At 43.5% G+C, this 25,896-nt stretch overlaps 1 protein-coding gene across 2 annotated transcripts in view; it reads right to left on the reverse strand.

Moving 5' to 3' along the window:
- The window catches only part of LOC147885592 (NAD(P)-binding Rossmann-fold superfamily protein), a 57,302-nt gene that overhangs the window by 19,007 nt on the left and 12,399 nt on the right, over window positions 1–25,896 (reverse strand). The window contains exon 8 of one of the 2 annotated variants that reach the window (XM_087396295.1): window positions 4,015–4,113. The exons of the other annotated variant lie outside the window; for it this stretch is intronic. Coding sequence (XP_087252421.1) covers window positions 4,015–4,113 — 99 coding nt within the window. The remainder of the gene's footprint in view (window positions 1–4,014; window positions 4,114–25,896) is intronic. 2 annotated transcript variants of the gene reach the window in all.

The raw sequence follows: 25,896 nt of genomic DNA on the forward strand, positions 1-25,896 counted from the left end.
AATTTTGCAATATCACTCGCAATAAACTGTGAAAGGAAAAATGGAATGCCTAAAGAGGGTGACATTAAAAGGCCATTTGTACCATTTCTAAAGAAGAGTAAGAAGTTCAAGGGCAAGCCATACTCCCACTTGCTCCTACAAATGTCAATAATAAACAGGGTGATCGCAACAAGTCAAATGGAGAAAAGGGTCCAATTAAGAAGACCATCACTCGCTAGCGATGCCGTAAGGAGGGACACTAGGCCAACAATTGTCCTGAGAAGAAGAAAGCTCCATCAGTAAAAATCAACATGATCGACGACGACGATACTAAGCAAGAGGGTAACTCATCTCCAAGACCTTCAGATAATGTCTTGTATGTATTTCTAGTTGCTGAAGAAATACATACAGGATCATTACTAAGCTAATAAGTTAAATCCAACATTTTTAAAGTGTGATTAGACAATGAGGTACATATACTCTTCTACTGGCCACATAATAGTATGTCACTTATTACTACTCGCATCATAAGGAGCATTCTGTTTGTCATTATTTCTCAATATTATACTGATATGGGACAATATAGATATTGAGGAATACGACATATAATGCTTGGACCTGTACCAGAATAACATAAGCAATGAATGGATGTGGTATAGTGCTTTCTCTTATTACAAGATAAGAATGATATTAATCTCTCATGAGTTTTGTATTAGCTAAATTCATTATCTCTTGGTTAATGAGAGTTAAAGGTCTCTTTAAAATACTTTTTGACCATCTCGATGATGATATTTAAACATGAATGCAACCTAAAAAGTAAAGTTTATGTCAAATATTTGCTCAAGTTTAGAATCATCCGAGAGGATGATGCTCAGTGGATGCCTGAGCGGTTCTTTCAAGCTTTTCTAAATCTCATCAATTCCTATAATCAAACACGCATCTGAGGTTAGTTGCAATCCACACAAGAGGGATGTTACACAAATTGTATTTCTAATATTTCCTGCTATGGACATTATTTTATTTTAGTCACGTGTGACTATGGAAAAGTATTCCATAGGAGCGCACTGGACGTGGCAGGGGTCCTAGTCAATGCTTTGTATGGTCTAGTTGGGGACACCTAAGTAGAATGTGATTTGCCATGCTAGATGGTCGGTATTGTGGGTGATTCCATGTTAATACTAATGTCGCTACTACTGTTAATGGTGTTATGTTTGGTTATTGTACTTTGAGTACATTTATATTGGGATTAATTGATTCGGTGATTCGTTTAATTGATTGTTAATAACTAATGTAATTGGCGGCTTGAGTATACATGATGGAACTAGTGCAGATGATTGGAATTAGTGTGAGGGTATGGATTGACGTGTCGCACGGTGCATAGTATATGGCCATGGGCGAATTTGATATTTCATTGATATTGTAAACCTTGGGCAATATTTGTGATTAAGGCGTAAACCATGTTTGGATAAAGCAAGCGTAAAGTGGCTTTATAAAAAGTATGGGACGTGATTCATTGTGGATAAAAAAAAGCCAAAGTGGCTTTGTAAAAATAATCCCCTACTTTGAGGAAAAGGATGCTTTTGGATGTAATATTTTTTGCTCTTTGCCTTAGAATATGCAATTATAAATACTCTACATGAGAAGCAAGAGCCACCATCTAGAGGAGGCAGATTGGACCCCATGAGGTGATTAATCTCTGATTTTTGTAACACTAAACATGTTTGATGCCAAGGATGAATTGATGGAAATAGAGACTTTCTCACTATATAACAAGTTGAGGATCAAACCCCGGGTCCTCTTCTTGAAAGAAGATGACCACACTTGCGAATACTTGAACATATGCTCTGGACAACATGAGGATATTCACATGCACTCGATTAGAGCCCTATGTAACTCCTAACGAACGATGAGGCACTGCAGCTACATCCGTGCACATTCCAGCTCACAGTTGTCCAGCCCATGGGAACATGCAAGGTAGGGAACAAGGCCTTCCAATGCCTATTCTCTTCCTAGAGATGTCGTTGTCCTCGTAACATATCCGTGCTCCCTTAAAGGGGAAGGGGAAATATTGCTTTGCATAACATTGTGGAATATTACTTTACCTCATAGATTTAGAAAGATAGAAACTAAAATATACAATCTTCCTTGAGAAAATATGAACACATGATTAAGGGACCCTTATCCTTACTCTTTATTGCAATGAGATACAAGGCCAAGGTATCTTACCAACACCTTTCAAACTCGACTGCAAACTGGAAAGGCCTTAGATTATAGTCGGAGCTACGTACAACATGAAAATAAAGCTCAAGGCTAGTAATTCTATATACATAAACAGTGTCTTAAAAGATAGCCTAGCTAGGGTGCCCAAGGCTCAAAGGGCTCTCCAATCCTAAGGGAAGATGCCGGCATTATTACCGCTACTTCCACACATCCGTAACATTTGGCCAATGCTTTGAAAGAGAGATTCTGATTTTGCATAGCTCTGTGCTTCTAGTCCTCTAGTGCAACTTCAAAAGCTATGCAGAATACAATGTAAATATGGTACAGATTTGCCTCAAAATTTGACTGTCATTGTTCGGAGGAAGTTGCATTCTATAAGGGAGAGTACAAGATTTCCTAGGGAGATGTGTTGTTGTAGGACTGTGGAACAAGCTTGTACTGTAGAGAGGGGCTTCTGCGCAAGGACTGTTGCGGAAGGGGCTGTTCAAAAAGAGATTGTTGTAGAGACACCGCTGCAGCTGCAGAAGCGCTGCTGTAGAGGGAGCAGAAGGGGTTGCTGCTTCTGCAGGAGTTGCTGCAGAAGGGGCTGGTGCAGAGGGAGCAGAAGGGGCTGCTGCTAGAGATGGAGCAAAAGCGGCTGTTATTGCTGCAGAAGCTGCTGCAGGACTGCGTGGGAAGGAGCTGTAGAGGCTGGAGGATGGAGAGCATGAACCAGCGAGGGGATTGAGAAAGTGTTTCAAAGAAGTGAGGGAAGGCTTCTTTTTTTTTTTGGGGGGGGGGGCGGGGGGGGGGGGGGGGAGTTGCGCTTCAAACGTGGGAATTAGTGCCCATTTTGGCATAGAGGGCTGGCTCCCTTGTAAATTGGTGGGCTTCATGGGGGCCGGAGTTCCTACAATGGCAAGCAGTGCCATGGTTCATGCATGGCCCTCTATATGTCCCCACTGGCTGCCATGTGTCCTGTGCCACCTCATGGGCTTCCATGTGTCCCATGCCACATGGCATGGCTGCCACATCAGCATGCGACTTCAGATTGGGTGATCAATACTACTATGATTTTACTTCTGTTCACCCTTAGGTTTCTGGAAGTTAGCCCTGTTCAAAGTACCAAGGAAGGATGGTGGAGTCCAAATTCAGTCATCCAAGGTCTTGAGGGATGATTGCCATTGGTAGGGGCAATCCCATGACTGAAGATGACCATGATAATGCTACAAATTATCGTTTGTTTTCTTAACAGATCTGTGGAGAACTTGAAATGAATAAATAATAAAAAGGATGAGAATGAGGGGATAGGGCTCCCATATCATAGTTACAGGGGTTCCGACATCCAGAACGCCGTTCCAGGAAGCAAGGCGGAACCAGAACGGCCCCAAAATGTTCCCAAAAAAAAAATCTCTTTGAAAGTTTCAAATGGGTATTTTAAAGCTGTAAAATGTTAGTTTCTTTCATTTTCTAGCATAGTTTTATGTCATATGATGACGTGTCGTGTATGACGTCACGTTCCGGTTCCTGTTCCCCCTTCCCGGAACGTTCCTGTTCCGACATCCGATTTTCCAGAATGTTCCCGTTCCTTGGTAACTACAATGATACATTGGTAAAAAATCAAGACAGTCTAGTAATTTAATGTTATTAATAGTGCATGCCATTATAGTATTCAATGTCAAAATGTCTTCAACTCATCTAGAAAGAAGTCCACAACAATCAATACAATACTTCAATCGGGACAAAGAAACTAGTGATATATCTGTTTAAGAAAATATTTTCAGCTTGCACTCTTCATATTTCCACATGCAAAATGAGCTTCTGAAGAGCAGGCACCTCAGCTCTAAGAGAATGAAAATATCCATTGACAGCATGCTTTGAAGCAGAATAAATAGCTTGTGCAGGTGATGGAATCTTCCCAGCAACACTACTGACCTGAAAAAGCACTTCAATTAATATTGATTAGTACTTAGCTCTTAAAAGATAAAACTTTTCCAAACAGTGAAACTAGAAGGTTCCTTTCTTGTGAAAGCAAGAAGTAAGAATCCAAAAGGTGGCATACACATACCTGCTTAGATATCGCGTAAGCTCTCTCTCTCTCTCTCTCTCACACACACACACACACACACGGTAATCTATTTTTTTGTAAGTTATTCACATCTGTATTAGATATTTGAAAACCATACAAAGGGCCAGTTATCTGTGAGGCGCTGAAAGATAAAACTGGCTATCGTGCCCTTCCTGGTCCCAGCTCACTGCAAAGCTAGAAGCAGGTGCCACCAACCAGTGTGGAGGACCTAAACATTCCACACAGTGATGCCTGCACCTGTCCCCCAGACACTTTCCTCTAAAGACAAGTTAGAACTTTGGGCAAGCTATCAAGATGGTGGCATTAAAATCCTAGATCTACCAGCATGCAAATATCTCACTGTCCACCAAGTATTCAGGAGGGACCATCTCTACAGGCTTCCATGTGCTCATCAGTCCTCACAACAATCCTAAGCAAGCACTATCATATCTGCATCTGCAGCTTGACAAGTATTGGGCAACCATCTCCTAGTTGCCTACCATACAACACTGGCATGTACCATCCCTCTGCATTTGCTAACCATGGACCTATGGGAAGGCCACCATGAGCCACTAGCCACACGAAATAGGAAATCTTCTATGGCCAAAGGCTGATCGAGAATCAAGACCAAAACTTGATGAGTACACGTGCAGCAACTGCTGCTCCAAACAATGTCTCCTGAGGAACCAAGGGGAGTTAGCTACCTACAGACATCTGGCAATGTGGGTGGTGTACAAGAAGAAGATCATAGCACTGTCCTCTCGAATTGCCCTTTCTATGCATGCTAAAACCACTGTCAAAGCCAACAAGAGGGCGGTAATAGACAACTAACCAGCCAACAAGAGGACGGTACTAGACAACTAACCAGCCAATGCTTTCACATTAATAATATTTCAAATACAAATTGGGAGCTAAAGTGCTCCTTCTCAAGAACAAGGACACAGATTGGCCCCAAACGCTTGGCGCCCCTTTTTGTATTTCTTTATTACTTGGAAGACCCTAAAAAGAATTACGCAGTAACCACAAATCACAAATCCTCTTGCATTCAGAGCACTCCACATTCTATTAGGCATCAATGCCCCATTTGCCTTAGCCCTACTGGGCTCTACCTTCATCTGGCATACAATAGCATCCAAATCTGTCCCAGGCACTTGCATAAAAACGCATAACCGTTACTAGCAATCCATTCTAGATCACAGAGTTCCCCTGCCTGCCAACAAATGCCCACGGGACTGCTGATGTGATCAAAGTCCCAAATGAAAGCATATAAGATTAACCGACAACTTCGGAGCCACTAACTACGCTCATACACAAGCTATGGCATTCCAATTGGAGAGCATCTTCTACACCCTGCCACGATGGTAACAGTCCGTACAAGCAAAGACAGCCTGCCCATACTTCCCTGCATGTACACTGTTACTACAGCAATCTGTACGGATCTGGGCATCCGCACAGCCCCTATTTAACCTAATCACCCGTACGACCATACAATTCCTGCACAGTGCAATCTGTACAGTCCATGCTCAACCTTAGCACCCACACAACCATACAATATCCTGCGATCCATGCACAGGCTTGCAACTCTATACAGTCGAACTAATCGTCCGTACAGCAGCTCCGTACACAACTGTCTGTACAACAACTCCATATATAGTAGTTCCATACTCAGTCTCACAATCCATACCAGCGTACTACAGCGTGTCACGGAATTTGCTGGTGCGCAGCCCGAGAACTAACCATACCTCCTATGGAATCCATTGTTTTCTCTTTTTTCATCAACCAGCCCCATCGTGATTCTTACTTGATTCTCCTGGGTCCTTCCACAGGAAACCTTGCCAAATGGATCCAAGCCATGGGGAATGCCATGTGGTATCCCCTTCTCATTTGCCCCCATTGCCCCCCCTAGTGGGGCAATTTTTAGGACCCAACCATAGCCCAACTTGAATTCTAAGGGTCCTTTGCCCCCTCTTTGGACCAACCCACAAATTCATCCCCAATACAATAACCCCTAGGGTCCTATGCACATGCAAGATAAAAAACTCATGCCCTCATGAGTCATGACATACCCCTCTCTTGAAACATGGCAAGTGACCTCGATTGCATCTAGATGTTACAAAGATATGCAATAACTGAATACATGTGAATATACAATCATAGACGCATGTATTACAAACCTCGAGTGAACATACAATGTCACCAAGCGACCTCTAGATATCCGAGCATGTCTATATCAAAGCAATGGAGGTCCTACCTCTCTCTTGAATCAGACAATGCTCCAGAAATACGCTAGCCTGAGCCTGAAGAAGCCAAAACAAAGTTGGCTCAAGCTGAAAAGCTTCCAGGTAGAGTTGTAACACTTGAGGTGTATCTATCAGATCATCCTCTTCCAGCCACTTTGAATGCAATGGTGAATAATTCCCCAAAATTTCACCAAGTAGCGATGGGAAACTCTACCTCTGACCTTCCTTTCCTTATGTGCCAAAATCACCTCTGGAACTAGGATCTCATGCAGCTCCCGAACCTTTGGATGCATCTCAAAAGGCATATCCTCTGGCACATCCCCTTGGAAAGGCTTAAGGAGACTCACATAGAAAGCACCGTGAATCCTATGATCTGAAAGCTTGAACCTGTAACCTACATCACTAATCTGAAATTTGAAAAGGCCCATAATATCTCATACTCAACTTGGGGAACAACCGGTCTTTGTCCCTCTTATTTTTCAGCCTTGCCTTTTCAAAACGCAAAAGAACCCAACCACCTTCTTTACACACTAGCGTATAGCGGTGACAATCAGCTACTTTCTTTTGCTTTGCCTGAGTCTTTTGGAGAGCTTGCTTCACCTTCTGATATGCCATCCATGCTCTCAACGTACTTATCAGCCTCAAACATCTTATCCTTAGTATGCAAGATAGACGAGACTTTCCTTCCTCCTTCCACTATATCAAATGGAGCTTTCTCGATAGAAGTATGCACAATAGTGTTGTAAGCAAACTCCACTGAGGGCAAATACTTCTCCCATTGTGTCTTGTGCTCAAACACATAATATTTCAGCAAGTATAGTGGAATTAGCCTCTTCGGACTGCCCATCTGTCTAAGTATGAAAAGAAGATCAAGACTTCAAAGAAGTGTCCATATTCTCAAAGATCCCTCTCCAAAACAAACTCCTCATGCACAGATCTCTTCACTAACGATAGACTGAGGCATCCCATGATAATTAAAATATTCTGCACGAACAATCTCGCCATGTGATCCACTGTAATTTTCTTCCTCACTGGAATGAAATGTGCCTGCTTGTTGAACCGGAAGATAATAGTCCAAGGGCAATCATTCCTCGTAGGTGGTCTAGGAAGATCAACTATAAAATCCATGGCAATGCTCTCCACCGTCTATTTGGGATTGGCAATGGCTGCAACAATCCAGGTGTCTTCTATCGGTCAAACTTGGCGTTCTAACTGATGATGCAAGTTCTAATAAACGCATCCACATCCCGTCTCAAAGCTGGCCAATAGAAAAAGTGCTCCATTGCATTCACCATGGCATACAATGCCTCTATGCCGTGCATACAGTGGAGCATGACTTTCTATCATAACCTTTGACCTCAACTGCTTTGTGACACAAAGGCGACCATGCATCATAACCAAGCCATCTCTAAGAGTATAATGCTCATGACGCTGACCATCAGACAACTGGTCATAAATCCTTGAGAAATTCTCATCCTGAGCATATTGGTCCTTCAATGCATCCAACCCACTGTGGTAGGCGATGGTTACTGCGGAAACCTGAGGTTTCCTTGATAATGCATCAACCTCTACATTCTTTTTACCCTCCACAAGCACTATCTGAAAGTGAAAAATGAATAAGAAATTGGGCCAACGCCTATGCTTCTCAGATAACTTTGTCTGAGTGAGAAAATATCTCAAAGACTGATGATCTATCTGCACTGTGAGATTAGACCCAAGTAAATAGTGGCCATAGCTGAAAAAGTTGCATGAAGTACGAAGTATTTTGGGCTTATGCTCATACTACAAGCGGTTCATACACCGCTTTGTTGAAATTGCTTCACTCCTCTATGCAATGCAGAAGAAGAGAGCATCTTTTATATGGGCTGAAAATCAAATTGCAGCATTTGAGATACTAAAGGAAAAGCTTACTTCGGATCCACTATTGATCTTTGTAGATATTTGAAAAGCTTTTGCTGTCCAAGCAGATGCATGTGGAAAAAATGGCCTTGGAGCCGTCATTATGTAGGATGGATGGGTGGTGGCCTATGAGAGTAGGATTTTGCACGATGATGAAAGACATCTGGGAATCTATGAGATGGAATTGCTGGCTGTAATTCATGCCCTTCCTACATGTAAGCGGATTGCTTCCATCTTAGTAGGGTCCATGCACACTCCATCTTTGGATGTCCCAAAAAGTGAATCTCAGGCATAAAGAATTCACTCTTCTTTGCATTTATGACCAGCCTGCATTTGCTGAGTTCTGCAAAAACTTTTGTCAAATGCTTCTTATGCTCTATCTCATCTTTTGAGTACACTATCATATCATCAAAAAAACTGCCCATTAAAGATTGTGCTCTCGAAAGATTCTGTCGATCATCCGGTTAAAGGTGGCAGGAGCATTTGTAAGCCCAAATGGCATAACCAAGAACACGTACAGCCCAAAGCTGGTCCTAACAGCTGTCTTGGACAAATCCTCTGGACGAATGCGTTAAACGTGGCAGGAGCATTCGTTGGACCAAATGGCATAACCAAGAACTTGTACAGCCCAAAGCCAGTCCTGAAAGCTGTCTTGGACACATCTCAAGAGTGGGTATCTAATGATACCCACTCTTGAGATCTATGCGGCTGAAGATAGTGGATCCCTCCAATCTATCCCATATATAATCTATTCTTGGAATGAGGAATCAATTATCTTCAATGCACAATAGTCAATGCACATTCTCCATGAACCATCCTTTTTCTACACTTATAGCACTGGTGAATAGTAAGGAGATGAGTTGGGTTGAATCGGCCACTTCTCTAAAGTATCCCTCACATAGCTCATGATCTCTTCCTGCTAGGCTACACTCACCCTATATGGTGGCTGGTTTGGTGGACTACTCTCTGGCACTATACCAATCCCATGATCCTCAAGCCTCTCAGTTGGAAGTTCTCCTGGCAATGAGTCAAAAAAACACTCTTTAAACTAGTTTAGAAAATCCGACCGCTCTTTATCCAGCTTAGAGACAACAAATTGTGGATCGCCAGACTTAGTATCCTTTGCAAAACTAAATACGCAGAAATCTGGTGTCTCATTGCTAAGCAAATAACTGAAGCACATACAACAGGGACTAACCTCTTCCTTAAGTTTGACATCCAATACATGTGTCTTCCCTCTATGCTCTAGAGTAATCTTCCTATCCACCAAAGCATGAACTTTGTGACACCAAGGCATACCCAGCAAAACATCATAGCCTCAAGAGGCATAATATAAAACTCCTCGCTATCCGCAAAGCTCTAAATGTGCAAACAAATCTTTCCAATGATAAGGGTCACCGGAGTGCTAAACCCAAGACAAGCCAAGCCTGCCTCACTCATATTCATTGTGATTTAATCTTTGGTGCGTAATTATTTTGTCAATTTACTGTATATGCTGTAATTAAGTGGATCCTACCACCCTTTACATTGTTAAGGCTGGTTTCAATCTCCATGCCATATCTCATGTATGACCGTGGTTGGTGGCTCCAAAATTGTCGGTTAATCTTTTATGCTTTGATTTGGGACTTTGAGCACATCAATGGTCCCGTGGGCATTTGTTGGCAAGCTGGGGAACTATGTGATCCAGAATGGATTGCTAGTAACAGTTCGGGTTTTTATGCAAGTGCCAGGGACAGATTTGGATGCTTATTGTATGCTAGATGAAGGCAGAGCCCATTAGGGTTGAGGCAAAGGGGCATTGATGCCTAATAGAATGTGGAGTGCTTTGAATGTAAGATGATTTGTGACTACTCTGTAATCACTTTCAGGGTCTTCCAAGTAATAAAGAAATACCGAAAGGGACGCCAAGGGTTTGGGGCCAAATTGTATTTGAAATATTTGCTGAGTATTATTAATGTGAAAGCATTGGCTAGATAGTTGTGTATTACTGCCTTCTTATTGGCTTTAAGGGTGGTTTCATGGTTCTTTTACCAGGACATCACCATCTTTCTTTTTTTCTTTTTCTTCCTTTTTTTTGCAAGAAAAGGAACATAACGATTAATGCTTGAAAGACTTCATACAAAACAGCAGCTCTGAAGGTGCTAAGTATGGAAAAACTGAAAAAAGGCTGAAAGAAGAAGAAACCGGCTTGTTCCAGAGAAACCCATCTCACTCCCTAGGGGATCTTTGGTACAGGGGCTAATAGCCAAGTGGGGGGACTATACAACTAACAAATCCCTCGCGGAGTGAATATGTAAAAAACTCCTGCAGGCCAAGCCTTGCAGAAACGAGCGTGTCTCGCAATAGTCACCCTAGAGCCTAGGGTCCCACGCTCCCAGGTGGAGCGGAGTGTGTAGATGATATCCTGCCAAATGGCGATTAGGTGGAACCGGATGCTCACCCATCACCAAACTGTAGCGAGCAACCTAAATGTTCCACGCCGTGATATTGGCTACTACCTCCCATACGCTGTCCTCCAGAGGAGCTAGAGCGTTCCTACTCAGATACAAGGACACTGATTGGCCCCAAACATTGGCGTCCCTTGCGGTATTTATTTAACATTCATTTGAAGCCAAGCGACTGATTACAAAGGTCTCTAAGAAGTTGCACCACAAGCAAACCAACTCCCGCACAGACTCCCCGTAACTCCTTGCTCAACTCCAAATGGTGAAATGGCATCCAATTACTAGACAACCCTGTGTTCTCAGCCAAACAAAGCATACAACAGAGACCCCAAAGTCATCCACTGTCTGTGCCACACCTGCAATTGCACAACCAAGTGCCCAACTAGCCAGACACGACTGCACAACTACAAGACAGCTCCCACACACAGCTAGATTCTGGGGCAATCAAACCAAATCGCTATCCCAAAACAGGTCGAAATCAACCTACATCCTTCCTAGCCACAAACCACTGCATAAATCCACCTTCCCCGCGAGGAATCAATTCCAAACACAATAACCAGCCAGCAATAAGTCCAGGAACAGCAAAAGCAGGCAAAGAGAAGCCTTCCTTCGCCAAGAATCCTCCGAAAACAGGTCACCGGGGCTGGAAAACCCTATATCCAGCGAGAAACAATAGATCCAGCTCTGGCCTAGCCTTGAAACAGCTTAGGAGAAGTCTTCCAACCCTGGAGAACAGCAAAACCAGCAACAACAGCCCAAAAAGCAAGCAGAAAACAGGTCGAAATTCCTATAGACAGCTCCTGTTCAGCCAGAAACAATTCGCAGCACCTGGTAGCAGCTCTGGACAGCCTGAAGGCAAACCACGACACCAGTACCAGCTCCTGGCAAGCCCAACCAGCACCTAGCAGCCTCCTGGTCAGTTGTGAAATCCCTAGACAAGCTCCTAGTCAATTGCGAAATCACCAGGCAGGCTCTTAGGTAGCTCCTAACAGGTGGCGACGCTCCTTGGCAACTCCTGGGAGGCTCTAGCAGGTGGCAAACTCCTCTAGCAGCTCTAGTAGGCTCTGGCAAACCTCGAAATCTGCTCTGGCTCCTTCTGGGGCTGTTTCTGGCCAAAAGGCCCCAGTGCTAAAAATAGCAATTTTTAATTGGCCCTAGGAATTAATTGCCTAGTAACGAGGTGCACATTCACAATTCCCAAGGGCCCACAAGGGAATTTTAATTCCCCAAGTCCCGCACACATGGCCGAACCCTCGCGCCCCAGAGGCTCAAGGCAATAATGCGCAAATTACAGGAGTCGCAATTCAAAAGTCCCATAATTTCACGTCCTCGTGATAGGCCCACCTCTTGAAAGAAGACAAACGTCCTCAATTGCCTGCAAACCAAACATAAAGAAATAATAGCAATGGAAAAATATAAAAAAAGTGAAATAACCAAAGCTGAAATAGAAAAATAACCAAATAACCAAATCTGAAAGACAGCAAACAATGCCGCCAACAAATCAACCGACTCTGAAATGGGAGCGACCCAACATACCAACCAAACCTGAAAGGACAGCGTACCAATGCCGCCAACAGGTCAACCAACAATGAATATGTATTTGTAGAGCCATGGTAACAAATACAAAATACATTGCACATAAGATGCATCATAACCAAGTGACTAGTACACCAATCATAGAGGCCCTCACAGCAAAGATACTGTTAGCAATCAGTACCTCGGGTGAAACAAAATGCAACACTAAGTGTCCTCTAGATACATGAGCGGGTCTGTACAAAAAGAATGGAAGTGCCAACTCCCCCCTGTGCATCAGGTAATGCTACAGACACCTAGCGCTCTGCTAAACCTGAATGAGTGCCACGCAAAGTGGGCTCCAACTGAAAAGCCTCAAGTTAAAGCTGTGACACCTGAGGTGTATCTGCTAACTCGTCCTTGTCCAACCACTTTGCATTCAACGATGAATAATTACAAAATTCACCAAGTAGCGTCGTGCAACTTTACCTCTTACCTTCCTTTCCCTATGTGCTAGAATCTCCTCGGGTACAAGGATCTCATCCATGTCTTCCACGTCTTGCTGCATCTCCCAAGGCAGATCCAAGGCTTAAGGAGACTCACATGAAAAGCATTGTGAATCCTCCAATGGTCAAGCAATTGTAAGCGAAATGCTACATCATTAATTGGCTCAGTTACCTTGAAAGGCCCATTGTAACTCATACTCAGCTTAGGGAATAGCCAAGTACGACCCCATGTACTTGCTTTCTAAAAACACAGCAAGACATAATCACCTTCCTTGATGACAACATCACACCGGTGCTTGTCTGCTACCTTTCTCTGCTTCTCCTACGACTTTTGTAATGCTTGTTTCACCCTCTAATAAGCTATGTCCAAGCTCTCCACATACTTATCAGCCTCAAAATTTTTATCTTTCATCTGCAAGATGGGTGGAATCTTGCGTCGGCCTTCCACTATCTCAAATGGAGCTTTACTTGTGGAAGAATGTACCGTGTTATTGTATGTATACTCCACCAATGGTAAAAACTTCTCCCACTGTGACAAGTGCTCCGAAACATAACAATTTAAGCAAATCTAGAACTGTGGAATTAGCCTCCTCTGATTGCCCATCGGTCCTGTGGATGAAAAGCAAAAGAAAATAGGAGAGTAGTGCCCATATTCTCAAAAAAGTCCCCGCCAAAACAAGCTGGTCATGCGCGGGTCTCTATCACTCACAATGTACTTTGGCATACCATGATACTTGAAGATATTCTACATGAATAACTTCGCCATATGATCTGCCCCAATCTTCTTCCGTACAGGAATGAAGTGCGCCTACTTGTTGAAGCGATCAATAATCATCCATAATCCATCATTACCTATAGGTATCCTCGGCAAATCAAAAATAAAATCCATGGCTATGCTCTCCCATGGTCCATCGGGTATGGGCAAAGGACGTAAAAGTCTACGATTCTTCCTGCGATCATACTTAACCTTCTGACAGGTTATGCATGTGCAAACATACTCCTCAACATCGCAACGCAGTGTAGGCCAAAAAAAGAAATGCTTTATTGCCTTGACTATGGCATCAATACCACAATGCCCTGCATATGTTGGATCATGACATTCACTTATGACATTCTGCCTTAGCTGCTTAGTTCCACACAACCTGCCATGCATCATCATAAACCCATCCTTAAGCACATAATGCTCGTGCCTCTGTCCATTATTAAGCTGGTCATATATTTGAGCAAATTGCTCATCTTCCGCATAGTAATCCTTCATTACATCCAACTCATTGTGATAAGCAATTGTCACAACTAAAACTTGTGGCTTCCTGGACAAAGCATTTGCAACCACATTCTTCTTGCCTTCAACATGTGCAATCTGAAAATGAAACATTGACAAGAAGTTTGCCCACCTTATGTGCTTCTCGGACAGCTTAGATTGCGTCAGAAAGCAGCGCAAAGACTGATGATCTGTCTGTATCGTAAAATTAGCTCCCAATAGATAATGTTTCCAAGTGGATAAAGCATGAAGTACAACCAACATCTCCTTCTCATAAATCTGTAAGTGTAACTCAGCTGGCTATAAAATGCGACTCTCATAAGCTACAGGATGCCCATCATGTGTGAGGACAGCTCCAATCAGCACCGGATCTGTTGTAAGCTTGCGCTTCAGCTCCTCAAAAGAGTCATTCTCCACTTGTGTCCACTGGAAAGGTCTTTCCTTCTCGGAAAGTGCATGCATAGGGGCTGCAATTTCTGCAAAGTGATGGATAAAACGACGGTAGTAGGAACACAAACCCAAGAAACTACGAACCTCGTGCAAATTCTTTGGTTGTGGCCAACTCCGTATTGCTTCCACGTTAGCTGATGAAAAACTCACTCTTTTTAGATATATGAACAGCCTCTGCTTCTTGAGCTCAGTGAATACAATCGTGAGATGCTCCCGATGCTCCTCCTCATCTTTCGAAAACACAATCATGTCATCAAAGAATGTACCCACGAAGGCTCTGTGGTCTCGAAAGATCACGTCCATCATGCGATTGAAGGTGACAAGAGCATTAGTGAGTCCGAAAGGCATGACCAAAAACTCATACAACCCAAAAGAAGTCCTGAACGCCGTCTTATGCACATCTTCTGACATATGCGAACCTGATGATACCCACTCTTCAAATCAATGTGGCTGAAAACAACTCCCCCCTTCAACCTATCCAGAATGTCATCTATCCTAGGTATAGGGAAGCGATTCTTAATGGTGATCTTATTCAAGGCGCGGTAATCAATACACATACGCCAAGAACCATCCTTCTTTTGAACCAACAGAATTGGAAAGCAATAAGGCGATGAACTTGGCTGAATCGGCACAGTAATCAATACACATACGCCAAGAACCATCCTTCTTTTGAACCAACAGAATTGGAAAGCAATAAGGCGATGAACTTGGCTGAATCAGCTCCTTCTCCAAAAGTTCATTTACTTGACTCATGATCTCCTCTTGCTGTGCCACACTAGCTCTGTAAGGTGGTTTATTGGGTGGACTACTGCCAGGTATGATGTCAATCCCATGGTCCTCTGGCCTTTCTGTTGGAAGCTCACTAGGCAACTCATTAGAAAAGCAATCTGAAAATTCAGTTAGAAAAACTGTCCTTTGCTTTTCCAAACGGGAAACAATATGCTCTTCATTTATAGAGCAAAAACCATATACGCAGAAATATGGCTTTTCATTACAAAATTAATGGCAGAAGCCGTTACAACCGGGAGAGACTCCCCTTTTAATTTTGCATCAATTACATGGGTCTTCCCCTTATGTGAAACTGTAAATTTTCTCTTCTTGGCTTCTATCACCGCATCCCAGCAATGCATCCATGGCATACCCAACAAAACATCACGACCTACAAGGGGATTAATATAAAAGTCTTCACTGTCCATGAAAGACTGAATATGCAAGTGTAACTTCCCTATGATATGTGTGATAGGAATGGTGAACTCCGGGCTAGCCATACTAGCTTCACAGCTCAGTCCCATCTCCTCAGCTCGAATGCCCAATCTCGCTGCCATCTCTGGAGAAATAAAGTTGGCCTTTACACCTGGATCAAAGAAAATAAGGGTTGTTTGATCCCAAACGTTACCCCAAGCTCTGCATGACTCAGTTTCCTCACCCTGGGGCTGTTCACTGATCACATCAAGCATCAAACCAGCCATGGTCTTCTGTGCCTTCCCCTTCTAATCACCTTTGCCTGCATCAGCCTTCTCCTCATTTCACTTTGGGCAATCCCAAGACACATGACCTGGTTCTTTGTATTTAAACATCTCTTTTCTTCATAGAGAGTTTTCAGCTCTTATGGACTCAAATACGCAACTGTCTTTTTATTGTTTTGTCGCCTCCCTGCAACAAATTGGAACCCAGATCTCTTGTCTGTGCAATCCTTCTTAGATTCCTGCTTCTGTCCATCTTTGGACCCAGAAGTCTTCCCTTGCATCAAAGCATATGCCGTGCTAGCATTCTCAATAAGCTGAGACATATTGAAGACTTTAGTCTTCGTGCAGTAGTCTCTCAACTCCTTAGATTCTCAACCTACTCAACGAAAGGAACAATCCGGTAGGAGCTAACAAGCAACAAAGCCGCCAAAAACTTGCTGTTATACTCCTCTAAATCACGGCAATTATTGGAATTCAGCTCATGCCAAGCAGTCATGATATCCACCTCAAAAGTCGTGGTAAGCCACGCAACTTAAAAAAACCTATTTGAAACCTACCCACGTGTTTGGTGCGGTGTTTTGCATGAGCATAGTGGTCCACCACTGAAGTGCATTCCCCCTTTAGAAAACTTGTAGCCTGGCGTATTTTGGATGAGTCTGTGAAATTCCCTCCTGTGCAGGCTGCATCAAACTGTTGCAAAAAGGTCAAGGCCTTTAGTTTATCCTGCACCCCACTGAATGCCTCAAATTTTACTGTTGCACCAGCCTCTTTAAAGTCCTTCATCCTTTCTTGAGGTGCCAAATTATCGTATACAGTGCTTGTGCAAAAGGGACAGCAGCACTCACTCTATCTCCCACACCACCAACATAGGGAAAAGCTGTATTATTCAGACCAGCACCCATATTTTGCATATTTCCCAAACCAAGGTTACCTACTGCTACATTAGGCATACCTGTTTGCATCCCTGGGACTACTCCAACATTTGCATACATCATATTTTGTCCCATGTGCTGTAAACTAGGGTGAAAACCAACTGTTTGACTACTAGGCATACCCGAAAATTGGGCTTGTGGGTTGACCATGGCCTGAAACACTGAACACCCCAAGATAACCTGGCTGCATCGGGTATGCCATAACCCCTTGCTGTTCAGAAACCATGGACTGAAAATTATTACCTTGATTTGGCCCCAGAATAACATTAGGCTGCTGCAGACCATAGAGTTTTTGAGAGGGCTGATCATGAAAGCTGACATGCGGTCTCTTGTTAGCTTCAATATCCTTATCCCCATCATCGGGCTTCCTTTTCTTCGGCTGCACATCCAAATTCAGCATTTTCTAGAAGCAAGGATCCTGTGTGAACTACGTGAAAGCACTCATGAAACTCTGCATCTGTGCCCTGAATAAATCCACATCCTCCTCATCAGTCCGACCATCTTGATGATCAGCAACATGTTGGGACTCCTCTCTAATCATCGTCATGAGTCTAAGATATCCGCTCTTTCTCTTCCTCTCCAGTAAGACTCAAAGATCTCTCCCTATGAGACATATTTACTGAATAGTATGCCGTCTTCTTCACCTAGTTTGCAGGACTTGCACCAAGCCAACCACAGGCTCCCCTCTTGAAGAAGTTAGGTGGATCCCAACAATGGAACCACTGAAACCAGCCTTAACAACATAAAGGGTGGTAGGATCCACTTAATTACAGCATACAAGGTAAATTGACAAATAATTATGCACCACAAATTAAATCACAAGGAAGCTAGAGCGCTCCTACTCAAATACAAGGACACCGATACCCCTTGCGGTATTTATTTAACATTCATTTGAAGCCAAGCGACTGATTACAAAGGTCTCTGGAAAGCTGCACCACAAGCAAACCAACGCCCGTAGACTCCCCGCCCAGCCTACCCTGTAATTCCCTGCTCAACTCCAAATGGTGAAATGGCATCCAATTACTAGACAACCCTATGTTCTCAACCAACCAAAGCATGCAACAGAGACCCCAAAAGCATCCACTGTCTGTGCCACACCTGCAATTGCACAACCAAGTGTCCAACCAACCAAACACGGCTGCACAACTGCAAGACAGCTGTCACCACAATGTAAATATCCTAAGTCAAAGTACAGTTGACCATTTATTTGATCTTAATTAAAGAATGTTATATGTGTTAATTACGGTCAAAGAGTTATTTTTAATGGTCAAAGGATTGACTACGGTCAAAGATACTTGACTCCAGTCAAGTAAACCTGACTACGGTCAGAGAATGTTGACTTTGGTCAACAAGACTTGGCATGCGCCAAGAGGGTTAACCCCGGTTAACCAAGATGTGCCAACTCCGGTTGGAGAGACTTGGCTATAATTAAAGCGCCTTGACCTTTGGTCGAAGCTCTTTAATTATAATCAAGAGTGTTGACCTCGGTCAACCAGAGAAAATATATATATATATTTATTTATATATATATTTGTTTAGATGTGCACATGTGTTCAGTGGGGACGCCCACCGTGACTAGGATTAGTCCACAGTGTGTTATTTGCATGCAAAGCGCTTAACAATTAATGGGTACCATGGTGGTGCGCTTTAATTAATTGTTGCAGGTACTAGGAAGGATTATTTTCCTAAGCGAGATGGGAGCCTGACAAGCACCTAGGAAGCGGTTCGTGTGACCGAGAGCCTGGAAGACTCCAGAATGGCCCTATGTGGCTTGTAATAAGAGTTAGTCTAGATTTTAGACAAGTGGATGTTGCCAATTTGAATGGGGCTTGAAGCTCTTGTAAGAAAGAGAGTTCTTTTGACGTTTTTATGAGAGAGAGTTACGAGACAGCTTGAAGCTGAACTTTTGTAACAGTTTTTTTCAAAAAGTAATAAAGACCTTCGGGGGGGTCCAGCCCGACAATTTGTCCTGGGCCCTAGTGTTTGTCCAGAGAGAGGGAGAGCTTTGGAGAAGGGAGAGCTGTGGACAGTTTTAAATTCGGTTGTATTGGTATCAGAGCTTCGGTTCTCTGTATTCCCAGGCAGAGACGATCTAAGCAAGAGAGATTTTTTTTGTAGAAGAGTAACGCATTATATACGATCGTCAATCTCTAGATGGGAAAAAGATGGACTGCTCATATTGTAGCGTAGCGTGAGTCTGTCTTTCATTCCAGGACTTGTAAGATTGGTTGGGTATAAGAAGGCTTCCTCGAGCAACGGGCGTGATGACGGAGAGTTGGTGATAGAGAGGATAATCCGACTGTCATGAGTCAGACGGGGGGATTCCCAAGCAGCGTAAGAGCAAACGAGGCACTTTTTTTTTGATTGCGTTGCCAGTCCCGTCATCCATTTGCGCAACGACAGAAAGCATTTGGCGACACCTTCACGGGGATACATGGCGCAGACCTGTTGTTTGGCGGGGATACCGATGGGTAGACCTGAAAGGCGCCTGACAAATGAGTTGAGGCGCCAAACGACGAGAGGTGTCGGGGTAATGAAGCTCTGATTGCGTGAATGCAGACAGGCGCAACGTGCAACACCGTGACAAATTTTATCGCCCGTCTTCAGCCCAACCTTAGGCTGATGTGGCAGGCCTAACCGACAGGTGACGTGGCAGCCAGGTGGCGTCCGCACGTGCAGGTGCTGACGTGGCGGATGGAGCGATGGGTTGATGACGTGGCACTGACACGTGGCAGACAGCTCAGCAGCTGACGTGGCAGTACACGTGGTGCAGGACACGTGGCAGAGGTCTTGCAAGATGCTGACGTGGCAGCCAGCCTGGCAGACCAGTGGTTAAGTTAACCCTGGTACAGTTAAACCCTGGTTGGTTGACCTGTGGTTAGTAAAACCCTGATTAAGTCAACTGCAGTCAGTTAACTCTGGTTAGTTGAACCAGTGTCCAGTTAGTTCAACTTTGGTCCAGCTAATCTGGCCTAACCAGATCAGTTTGGTTGGTGTAACCAGAACCAGTTAGTCTGGTTAGACTAACTAGCAGTCACTCCATCTGGTTACTGTTTTCACAAAAAAAAAAAAAAAAAAAAAAGAGAGACAGTTGCAGAGACAGTTTTGGCTATCAATTTTCTCCTGCCTGTCAGGTTTTTACTGTCAGAAAAGTAGCAGAAAACCAGAGAAAAGCAGAGAAAACAGAGATTTGCAGAAAAAGGAGAATGCATGCCTTTGAACAGTAAAAAAGAGGGAAAAACAGATGCCTTTTGAAGCCATCTGCAGCAGCCAGAAAAAGGGCAACATAGTTGATGATGCTTTGGCCACTGTGTGGGTACATGCCTTGAACTGACAGCCAGTACTGGCATAGATTGTGAATGCAAAACACCTCTTGTTGAGGTACTTTTTCTGTTGGAAAAGCAAAGGTACTGTGCATCAGTTACCCGCACTGTGTGAGAAATCTGCAGATCTTAGAATATGGATCAATCACCTATCCAGTGGGATTCTCAAGATAGGGATGAGCATCCAAGACAGAGGAATGTGCCACAAACTCAACAAGAATTTGAACAAATGGTACGCACTCGTATACAAGAGCTGGAAAATCTTAAAAGGGATCCCAGGGCTCAGCATTTGTTTCCAGCAGAGGCTATGCCTAATCCAGTATATGACGTGCCAATGCCAGAGGCACACTCCCGTGTACAGTCTGAGAGAGAGAGATCTCATAGATCTCATAGGAGACGGTCCCATAGTAAAAAGAGATCGAGGCATCGTCACCGATCTCCTAGTCCATCACCGTCTACCTCGAGTTCGACTTCTGTGTCTTCTTCTTCCTTATCAGATAAACCATCCAGGAAAAGAAGGAAACACGAGAAGTCTGGGAAGAGAAAGTCTTCCAAAGCGACCAAGGAATTTAAAGAGGGAGGAAAATCTGTCAAGTTTATGACCTACAATGGACAGTATGGTCATACAGACAAAGCATTGCAGTTTATCAGACAGTTTGATGCTGCATTTGGTACAGAGAAATTTTCAGAATCCTCCAAATTAAGAATGGTCAGCTTACACTTAACAGCAACGGCTAGTGCATGGTGGAGTGCACTGACTACAGATGGGTCAGCCCCAAGAAAGTGGAAGGGCTTCAAGAAAGCCTTCTACCAGCAGTTCATGCCTAAACAGTTCAGAGACCATGTTCTTCAAGACTGGGACAGCTTGCACATGGATGCAGGAGATACAGTGGATGGGTACAACCAAAAGTTTTGGGATGCTTATTTGCAGGTTGCACCGTTCAAAAAGATCTCCAAAGGTACCCAGATGAGGAAGTACAGAGCAGGTCTCACTCCAAGAATTCAGGCAGTAGTGAATGCTTTGGGGGCAAAGAATATTCAAGATCTTATGCATTCAGCCTCAGTAGCGAGTCTTGTACCGCTACAAGATCCATCTACAGTGCCATCCTTGCATGCAGGACGTGCTGATAAAAAGAAATCTGATTTTCAAAAATCAGAAAAGAAAGAGTCCCCTAAGGCTGAAAAGAAAGGGTTTCAGTCTCAGAAGCCGAGGGGTACTCAGTTCTCAAAGACCTATAAAGGCAAATCTACTTTTACCCCTGAACAGATAGCGGAATTCCGTAGAGATGGGAAATGCTTCAGGTGCGGTAAAGAGGGGCATGTGGCTGCCCAGTGCCCAGAAAAGCCTTCATCATCGAAGGGAAAAGAGGCAGAGAAGCCACGAGGACCGCAAAAGCCAATGGCGGGGGGTATTCCTGATATACTGGGTCATGCTTTGAACCCAGAAGAACGAGAATTGCTGCTATCATGGGGCAAAGTTAGAGACCAGCAAGCGCTGATTTTATTTGATCCAGGGGCTACTGATAATTTCATATCAGAGGATCTAGCCCTGAGGCTGGGAATAAAGACGGAAGAGCTAGGCAGGGCTTTGGATGCCGATCAAATGTTTTGTGGGAATCCTGTGCCAGTTACTCCCTTGATAGGGAAGCTCCGTCTTCATATTCAGAGTTATGTGGATCAGGAAGACTTCTTCATTTCTCCACTGAAACATTATGATGTAGTTTTGGGGATGCCTTGGTTTCACCGCAAGGCAGTGAAGTTGACTCTTCCTGAAAGAGTGCTGGAATTTGTACATAGGGGGAAAAATCAGCGTGTAATTGCCAGGAATAAAGGGGACACTATCCCCATTGTATCTGATGTTTCATGCGGTAAAGCAATAAAGTCTGCAATTTCTGCGTACATGGTTTTTGTAAAAGAAAAAGAGACTGATATGCATGCTGAAATGAATGATGCAGACAAAGATAAGTTTCAGTTTTTGGTAAACTTTAAAGATTGCTATTCTGATGTTTTGCCAGGGGAGTTACCCCCAGAGAGACCAGAAGATCATCAGATAGAGTTAATGCCTGGTAGTGAACCACCAAACAGACCCCCTTATAGAGTCAGTGCGACTCAGAGAGAGGAGATTATGGCTCAAGTACAGGACTTGCTGTCCAAAGGCTTGATTCAGCCCAGCTCGTCTCCTTTTTGTTCCCCTGTACTGTTAGTACAGAAGAAAGATGGTTCATTCCGTATGTGCGTTGATTATCGCGCACTGAACAAAATGACCATCAAGAATAGATTCCCTATTCCGCGTATTGATGATGTCTTGGATCAGTTAAATGGAGCTTCAGTTTTCAGCAGGATAGACTTGAAGAGTGGCTACCACCAAGTGAGGATACAGCCTCAGGATGTGCATAAGACAGCATTCCGCACAACATTTGGGTTGTATGAATACTTAGTGATGCCTTTTGGGTTGACAAATGCTCCAGCCACATTCAATAGAATGATGGATCGCATCTTCCGGAAGTACAGGCATTTTACGGGTACTTTCTTTGATGATATCTTAGTTTTCTCTAAGACAGATGAAGAGCACAGAGAACATCTTGCTATAGTGTTTCAAGAGCTGAGAAATCATCAGCTCTATGCAAACAGCAAGAAAAGTGAGTTCTTCTTGGAAGAAATCCATTATCTGGGGCATATAATATCCAAGAATGGGATACAAATGGATCCAGCGAAGATCCGTGCCATTCAAGAATGGCCAGAGCTGAAAACTGTGCATGAAGTTCGAAGCTTTTTAGGCTTGTGTTCTTACTACAGAAGGTTTATCAGACATTTTGCTGATATCGCAGCTCCATTACATGACCTCACTAAGAAAAATGCAGCTTTCACCTGGGGATTATCACAGAAGAAAGCATTCAATACACTCAAGGAAAAGTTGACTACAGAGCCTATTCTGGTAGTTCCGGATCTGTATCAGTCTTTTGATGTGGATTGTGATGCTTGTGGAGAATGTGTTGGGGCTGCATTGCATCAGAATGGTCATGTAGTAGCCTATGAAAGCAGACGACTTCGGGATGCGGAAAGATATTTAGGAATCTATGAGAAAGAGTTATTGGCTGTAATTCATGCTATCCATACATGGAAACACTATCTTTTGGGTGCAGATTTTACTGTCAAAACAGATCACCAAAGTCTGAAATACTTTTTGACTCAGACCAAGCTTTCAGAGAAGCATATGAAATGGGCAAACATGCTGTCAATGTATCATTTTCAGATTGTCCATACTCCAGGAATTCGGAACAGAGTGGCAGATGATCATATGGCTAAGTTGTTTATGGCACAGATCTTTAAACATCATGGTATGCCTAAGTCCATTGTTAGTGATCGAGATCCCAGAATGACCAGTCTATTCTGGAGAGCTTTATTTGATAACATGGGGACGAATCTGAATTTTTCTTCTTCTTTTCATCCCCAGACAGATGGTCAAAGTGAAGTAGCAAATTCTACCATTTTGGATATGCTGAAATGCTACGTGGGTGACCAGAGTTCAGACTGGGAAAAGTACCTACCCTTAGTAGAGTTTGCTTACAATAATACAGTACACAGCTCTACAGGGAAAGCCCCTTTTGAAGTCATATATGGGAAGGTGATTTTGCCACCTATATTGAGGACTAAAGATGAAATATTTGCAGCTGATCAGTTTGTAAGAGACCTCCAGACAGCTTACAGCCAAGTCCGGACAGCAATTGAAAGGTCTCAAGAGAAACATAAAAGGGCTGCAGATAAACATAGGAGACAGCTAGATCTCAAGGAAGGGGACTGGATACTTTTAAAGTTTGAAAAAGCTAGGCTCCGCAAGTTTAAAGGCAAACAGAAAGTGTATGCAAAATTATCTCCCAGATACTATGGCCCTTTCAGGGTTACAGAAAGAATAAATGAGGTTGCATACAGATTAGCATTGCCAGAGCATTGGAGGATTCACAATGCATTTCATGTGAGTCTTCTAAAGAAATTTCAAGGACCAGAGCCTACAGAACCAGTATCAGAAGATCCACCAGAAGTGGATGAGCTGGAGGAAGTCCTTCAGCCAGAGCAAATTGTGTACCATACTGTACGTAAAGGCCCTCAGGGTAAGGAATTTTACAGGTATCTTGTAAAATTCAAGAATTATACGGCATTAGATGCCAAGTGGATGGACGAAGACATGTTATCCGATCATCCACAGCTTTTGGATGTTTACAAGGAAGCTTTTCAGTTGAGGTCAACTGAATAGAAGCCGAGGGGATGTCACCACAATGTAAATATCCTAAGTCAAAGTACAGTTGACCATTTATTTGATCTTAATTAAAGAATGTTATATGTGTTAATTACGGTCAAAGAGTTATTTTTAATGGTCAAAGGATTGACTACGGTCAAAGATACTTGACTCCAGTCAAGTAAACCTGACTACGGTCAGAGAATGTTGACTTTGGTCAACAAGACTTGGCATGCGCCAAGAGGGTTAACCCCGGTTAACCAAGATGTGCCAACTCCGGTTGGAGAGACTTGGCTATAATTAAAGCGCCTTGACCTTTGGTCGAAGCTCTTTAATTATAATCAAGAGTGTTGACCTCGGTCAACCAGAGAAAATATATATATATATTTATTTATATATATATTTGTTTAGATGTGCACATGTGTTCAGTGGGGACGCCCACCGTGACTAGGATTAGTCCACAGTGTGTTATTTGCATGCAAAGCGCTAACAATTAATGGGTACCATGGTGGTGCGCTTTAATTAATTGTTGCAGGTACTAGGAAGGATTATTTTCCTAAGCGAGATGGGAGCCTGACAAGCACCTAGGAAGCGGTTCGTGTGACCGAGAGCCTGGAAGACTCCAGAATGGCCCTATGTGGCTTGTAATAAGAGTTAGTCTAGATTTTAGACAAGTGGATGTTGCCAATTTGAATGGGGCTTGAAGCTCTTGTAAGAAAGAGAGTTCTTTTGACGTTTTTATGAGAGAGAGTTACGAGACAGCTTGAAGCTGAACTTTTGTAACAGTTTTTTTCAAAAAGTAATAAAGACCTTCGGGGGGGTCCAGCCCGACAATTTGTCCTGGGCCCTAGTGTTTGTCCAGAGAGAGGGAGAGCTTTGGAGAAGGGAGAGCTGTGGACAGTTTTAAATTCGGTTGTAACAGCTCCCACACAACTAGATTCTGGTGCAATCAAACCAAATCGCTATCCCAAAACAGGTCGAAATCAACCTAGAGACTTCCTGGCCACAAACCACTGCATAAATCCACCTTTCCCGCAAGGAATCAATTCCAAACGCAATAACCAGCCAGGAACAAGTCCAAGAACGGCAAAAGCAGGAAAAGAGAAGCCTTCCTTCGCCAAGAATCCTCTGAAAACAGGTCACTGGGGCTGGAAAACCCTAAATCCAGCGAGAAACAATAGATCCAGTTCTGGCCTGGCCTAGAAACAGCTTAGGAGAAGTCTTCCAAGCCTGTAGAACAACAAAACCACGAGCAACAGCCCAAAAAGCAAGCAAAAAACAGGTCAAAATCCCTGTAGACAGCTCCTGGTCAGCCAAAAACAATTCGCAGCACATGGTAGCAGCTCTTGGACAGCCTAAAGGCAGATCACGACACCTGTAGCA

Source organism: Dipteris shenzhenensis, chromosome 25, assembly GCF_047967505.1.
Source record: "Dipteris shenzhenensis isolate YYH24624 ecotype China chromosome 25, Dip_SZ_1.0, whole genome shotgun sequence".
Lineage (NCBI taxonomy): Eukaryota > Viridiplantae > Streptophyta > Polypodiopsida > Gleicheniales > Dipteridaceae > Dipteris > Dipteris shenzhenensis.